The sequence below is a fragment of the Triticum aestivum genome, chromosome 5D (genome assembly GCF_018294505.1).
Source record: "Triticum aestivum cultivar Chinese Spring chromosome 5D, IWGSC CS RefSeq v2.1, whole genome shotgun sequence".
NCBI lineage: Eukaryota > Viridiplantae > Streptophyta > Magnoliopsida > Poales > Poaceae > Triticum > Triticum aestivum.
The window spans coordinates 245,696,265-245,701,962 of NC_057808.1; the positions used below are offsets into that span (position 1 = coordinate 245,696,265).

The window sequence follows — 5,698 nt, forward strand, 5'->3', positions numbered from 1 at the left end:
TCCTTTCCCTTGACAGTGGGTGCATACAAGCACTTTTTATTTTGGCCCTTTTTTGTGTTTTATTTCTCGGAACACACAAACTATCTTTTGGTATTTCCCGCATGAAAACACATAATGTTTTTGAATATATATATATATATATATATATATATATATATATATATATATATATATGATCCTAGTTTCACACCGTTGAACGCTTATAGTTGTATCATCGTCGATCATACACAATAATTTATTTTGATATAGTCGCCCAGCAAACATTGCCTGTGCAACTAACATTTCTTCTTATATCATTTTTTGTTTACATTTGTTTCTTTTAAATTTCTTTACTATATATTTATTAATTTTTTTCCTTGAGTGAAAAATCAACTATTTTATGAAGGTGTTTTTTCATTTGTATATCGTGTCGGGTTTTTGTTGGAGACAATATTTCCTAGAGGAAAATGAAGTTTTTTGGTGTGTCGTTGTGGTGTCTTTACACATGTCGGTCCCAGTGCCAGTTGGTGGTGGTCGTTTGAGCCTCTTGAGATGTCCTATCCACACTAAAACCATGGAATTGCTGCTATAACACACACATGGATCGGCCCATGAGCTCTCACTCGCTTAGTCAGAGGGAGGGTGTCGCAACTGCAACTGTCACAACACTCACGCAATTGGTGCAATCAAATTGGTTTTGCTCAAACATTCAGATTGTTACATGGCTCGCTAGTACCAAGCACGAATATAACCCTAGTTATATTCGCAATGATTTTTGTCCAAATACTTGGTGCACTTTTTTATATGTGACATTTAAAAAAATACATGGTGAACATGTTTCATGCGATAAACATTCTTACGTACATACATATTTTTTTTTATTTTTCACACATTTTTTTCTTTTCGAGCTGTTTAACATTTTCTTTTTTAGGCAATTCATTTGAATTTTTTTAATAATGTTGGCATAAAACAAGGCAGGGCCCAGGCAAAGGCTCCTCCGAGCTATTGTTTTCGAGCAAAAAAACTAAAAACAACAACAGAAAAACGCTCCCTAAATAAGGGTAAGGGCCCAGCTGCTTCATGCTTCTATTCATCAACAACAAACAACGGACAACTTTCGTTATTGTACACTGGCCCATAAAAACACAACAAACAACGAACGGCCCAGGAAGAAGTAGCGACAATATAGAACGACCACACCTTTTGTACACAAATGGATGACGTCATGTGAATGAGACCAATTTATATTTCATTCAGATGAGTTCTAGGCACTCCCTTAGTTTTTTATACACGTATTGGGCTTCCACTAGTCGCTAGTGATGATACAGCATTCGAACAGTCGATCAACGGTTAACATGTATTGCCTTCTGTTATTCCGGCCATTACTATGCTCTAAAATCTAAAGTGCTACAAATCCTTGAAATGACCAACCTAGATGTCTCATAGAATTGTCATCAATCAATAGTTTTTCAGGTACCAATCAGAACTTTTGGGTCTCTAGGCCAGAGAAAGAGCACCAGGCCTCAGCAGATCAGGAACACACCTGATACCCTTGCAACTTGCAAGTTTCAGTTTCTTTTTACCTGTGAACTTTCAGTTAAATTAGCTGTCTTGGTTTTCTGTTCCTTGCTAGTATTGGTCTAATGAAACATATTGCTTCCATCAGTATACGTTAGCTCAGTGGAAGAAATACAAGTTCTGCCTTGCAACTCGGTAGGCTCATGGAAGACCAGTCAGCATTCTAATATGGCCGCTGTTACTGCTAAGTGTTTGTGGCTTTGTACACACCAAATTCCAACAGCCAAAGCGGTTCCATAGAGCTCCTTCCAATATCAATAGATATATCGGGAACACGATGCCCTGTAAACCCTGAGTGTGTGCTCTACCAATTGATTCACAGTTCATTTACCTGCTTAATTGCACGAGCACTTGTTGAGAATCCACCTTACCAGAAAATTAAAGTCACATCAGATGCCTATTCAAAGTTTTTTTTTTCTTGATCAAGAGCAATCACTCGGTGATATTTATAAGGAGATCCACTCCCCTTCTGGATGTGAATGTGAAATCGGCATCTTCCTGTCCTGACCTGACCAAAATGCAAAATGTGATCACAAGATTAGTACACTAGAACGTATGCTGAGCCAGTTTTTTAGCAAATTAACAATGTGTTCTGAGGGTGATATTTTACAGTTTTGCATGTCCAATATTAAAATTCTAAACTTATATTGCCATGGTCTCATGGAATGTCAGCAAGCCAGAAAGAATTTGTCACAGGAGAATCAAGCAAGGTCTATTCTCATATATTAATATGATATCAAGATTATTACCTTCAGGGAGACCATTTCTACTGGAGATCTAGTCATGCATTACCAGTGCTGGCAGAAATGTCCTGTAGATATGGTATTACTAACCATTCTACTCTTAGTCTTCAATTGCTGATAAGTATTATCCCCCATTTGCAAGTGCCAGGAACAATATCAGGAACAAGTAAATTTATGCTCCATTTGTTTTAAGGATCTACGTTCTTCAAGATATAACCGCAGAGCACTAGAGACTTCACAACCAACTGACTTTGCTACATATTGATCAAATAGTATTTTGTACCTAGAGGCTATCTCAAGTTGATCTTGACGAAATTCATTAGGTAGGATGCTCCTCCAATCCCTTGATTTGCCAACAGAACAAAATCCATAAAGAAGTGCAATGAAAGTGACAGAGTCCGGTGAGTAGCCTTTGTTAGCCATCTTATTTATTATGTCCAATGCGTTACCAAGCATATTGTGTCTGCATAGGCTGAAGATAATAGCATTGTATGCTGCATTCCCTGGATCCCAGTTGCCATTAACCAAACCCCTGAATATGTCTAAAAGAGCACCCTTGTCATGCATCTTAACAGTACCACTGCAGTTTGAACTGACGATACAAGCCATACAGTTAGTGAGACCAGTAACTAAACAATGCAACGTAATATCACTAGGAGCACAATGATTAATCAGCATGTGTTCGAAATATGCAGCAGCTTTCATCGCTTTATCTTTTTTAAACAGGCTACCAATTAAAATGGTATAAGTTATCACATTGGGGAATAGACCTTCAAGTTGCATGCTTGCGAATATATCTTCTGCAGTATCTGTATCACCTAGCTTGCAGTATCCATTTATTAATGATGAGTATGTAACAACATTTGGTTGGCATCTCCTTTTCGTCATTTCGCACAGTAACCTTAGAGCTCCACCCATATTGCCTTGTTTAACATAGCCAGTGATAAGAGTGGAATATGTAAACTCATCTGGGATACACCTCACCTTTCTCATGTTGTTCATGCATACAATTGCCTCATCCAGCATTCCAAACTGACAGTATCCTTTTATCATAGCATTATAGCCAACAACATCAAGGCGGACACCCTTTTGTTCCATGAATTCGAATACTTTCCTTGCCTCGTCAAGACTCTCGTTCCTAATGAACCCATCAATCAATGTGGTGTAAACAAATTTATCAGGGTGGACATTTTGCTCGAGCATCTCTGCTAGAAGGTTTCTAGCTGCAGGGAGCATATGTTTCTTGCATAGGCCACTAATCAGTACATTATATATGTTAGCATCAGGGAGAAGCTGCCTCGCTGTCATCTTCTCCCGGACAAGCAATGCCTCACTGACTTGCCCAGCAACAACAAGACCATGAATCAGGGCTCCAAATGTGACCACATCAGGAGTATACCCTCTTTCCATCATTTCCATAAGCAAATTGGATGCATCCATCACTTGTCCTCTAATGCAGAAGCCATGAATCAATGAAGTATAACAGAATAGATTTGGGTTTACCTCCCTCCTAATGGCCTCCCTCAACAGACGCTCAGCCTCTTGAACACGCCCTTCCTGGCAGAGCCCAGATATCAAAGTACTAAAAGTGATGGCATCAGGGTCACAGTCACTTGCAAAAATCTGCTTCAAGACTACCATTGCCTGTGGTGCAGACCGGCATTTGCACAAAGCATCGATGACACTGTTATAAATCTCGATGTTGGGGGACAGTCTCCTTTCCCGCATCTCTGACAGCAAATAGGTAACCTTCTCAAGATCACCCTTCCTCCCGAGCCAGCTCATAAGAGTTCCGTATGTTACCACAGTTGGCAATATCCCCTTCATCTCCATCTCACCCAAGAGCAACAGTCCCCTACCCATGTCGCCGCGTCGACAATACCCATCGATCAAGACATTATAGAACACAGCATTTGGCACGCACCCTGCTCCCCACCTCGCCTCAATCAACTTCACGCCCTTCTCGACCCGCCCTTCCAAGCAAAGGCCCCGGACCATCACACATGTGCTGTAATCATCCGCGCCACCTTCCTTAGCAAGCATTTTGTCATACAGCTTGTGGGCGTCGTCCCACTGCCGCCGCTCCACAAGGAGTCTGAGCAGGCAGTTGCTGTGGATCGCCGCAGGGAGCATTCCATATTGCGCCCTGACGCGCTCGCACATCTCGGTGGCCTTCCTTTCGATCCCGGCGTCGGCGTAGGCAGCCACAAGCTCGCCGAGGCAAGCAGACGTGGGCGCGACGCCCGAGAGAGACATGTCCTGGAGCGTGGAGTCGACGGCGTCGAAGCGGCCGGAGCGGGCGAGGAGGCGGAGGAGGGCGGAATGCGCGATAGGCGTGGGCGGTGGAAGTTTGTCGGCGTCATGGTGACGGCTGCCGGAGTGGGAGCGGGACCAGGAGAGGAGCGCGAGGGCGAGGTCGGGGTCGCGCAGCGAGACGACGGCGTCGGCGAGGCCGCCGTCTGAGAGCGGGGAGGGGAGGAGCGCGGCGAGGGAGCGGGCCCAGACCGGGTTGGTGGAGCGGGTGGCGAGGACCCGCGCGAGCGACTCCGCGAGGGCGGGCGGGACCGGGTTGTGGCTGCGGCGACGGCTTGGGAGCGCGGTGATGCGGGGCAGGAGCCTGGACATGAAACGGTGAGGCGGCGGCCGCCGCTGCGGTGGGAGGAGGAGGCCGGAAGGGTGGAGGGAGGAGGCAAGCAATGTGGCGGCGCGGGACGAACTGGAGGCCGGCCTTGAACTCCAGAGACCAGCGGCTACTTTCTCCTGCATCTCGGCCGTTCAACGGCGAGGTCGTATGCTCCCCAGACTGCATCCAACCGTCCGCCGAAATTGCCCAGCAGCTGCCTCGTGGGGAGGTTTACTGAAAAGGTTTTGCTGAGTTTTTTTTTTCAACGGAGGCATAAGAATGGCCCATCTATTAATTGAGGAGAAAATAATTTCGCTCAAAAAACATTTAAGAAGAAAATAAAGTTCTACAAGGGACCCACAATCACAACATGGCAATTACTCACGCAAAATAATATGCTAGTTTCTTTGTGTCCATGGTAACCCAAAACTTGGCCTCCTCTAAGACGATATTTAGAAGGATTGGCGGCGGCACACACATGAGTATGTGACGGAACACCCGAACATATCTCTAGTTTCAAATTGTCCAAGAGATAAGCGTAACGAGAAAGGCCATAGCACACTTTTTAGGGTTTTGTTTGTCGGTTCTCATATCCCACCAACCATTAACGAAGCCCTCGAGGTGCCAAGTGACCGTGTCCATGTGCACAATGTAAAACGTGTAGGAAGATTGGTTTGGGGAGACTAACTTACACACACAAAGGGCGGCGTCAGTCAGAGGATTACAAAGAGATAGATACAAAGTAGGGTTAGTATCTAATCTAATCTAATTATAT

At 44.3% G+C, this 5,698-nt stretch overlaps 1 protein-coding gene across 1 annotated transcript; it reads right to left on the reverse strand.

Annotated features, from left to right (window-relative positions):
* Positions 1-1,868: 1,868 nt before the first annotated feature.
* Positions 1,869-5,066, reverse strand: LOC123120472 (pentatricopeptide repeat-containing protein At1g52620). The gene is made up of 2 exons (XM_044540473.1): positions 2,307-5,066; positions 1,869-2,065 (listed from the first exon to the last, which is right to left on the reverse strand). Exon 1 carries the CDS (start codon positions 5,064-5,066, stop codon positions 2,457-2,459), a length of 2,610 nt encoding a protein of 869 aa, XP_044396408.1. The 3' UTR covers positions 1,869-2,065; positions 2,307-2,456.
* Between the last annotated feature and the right edge of the window lie 632 nt (positions 5,067-5,698).

Coding starts and splice junctions, on each gene's coding strand:
- LOC123120472 (XM_044540473.1), bottom strand. CDS start 5,066: ATGCAGGAGAAAGTAGCCGCTGGTCTCTGGAGTTCAAGGCCGGCCTCC.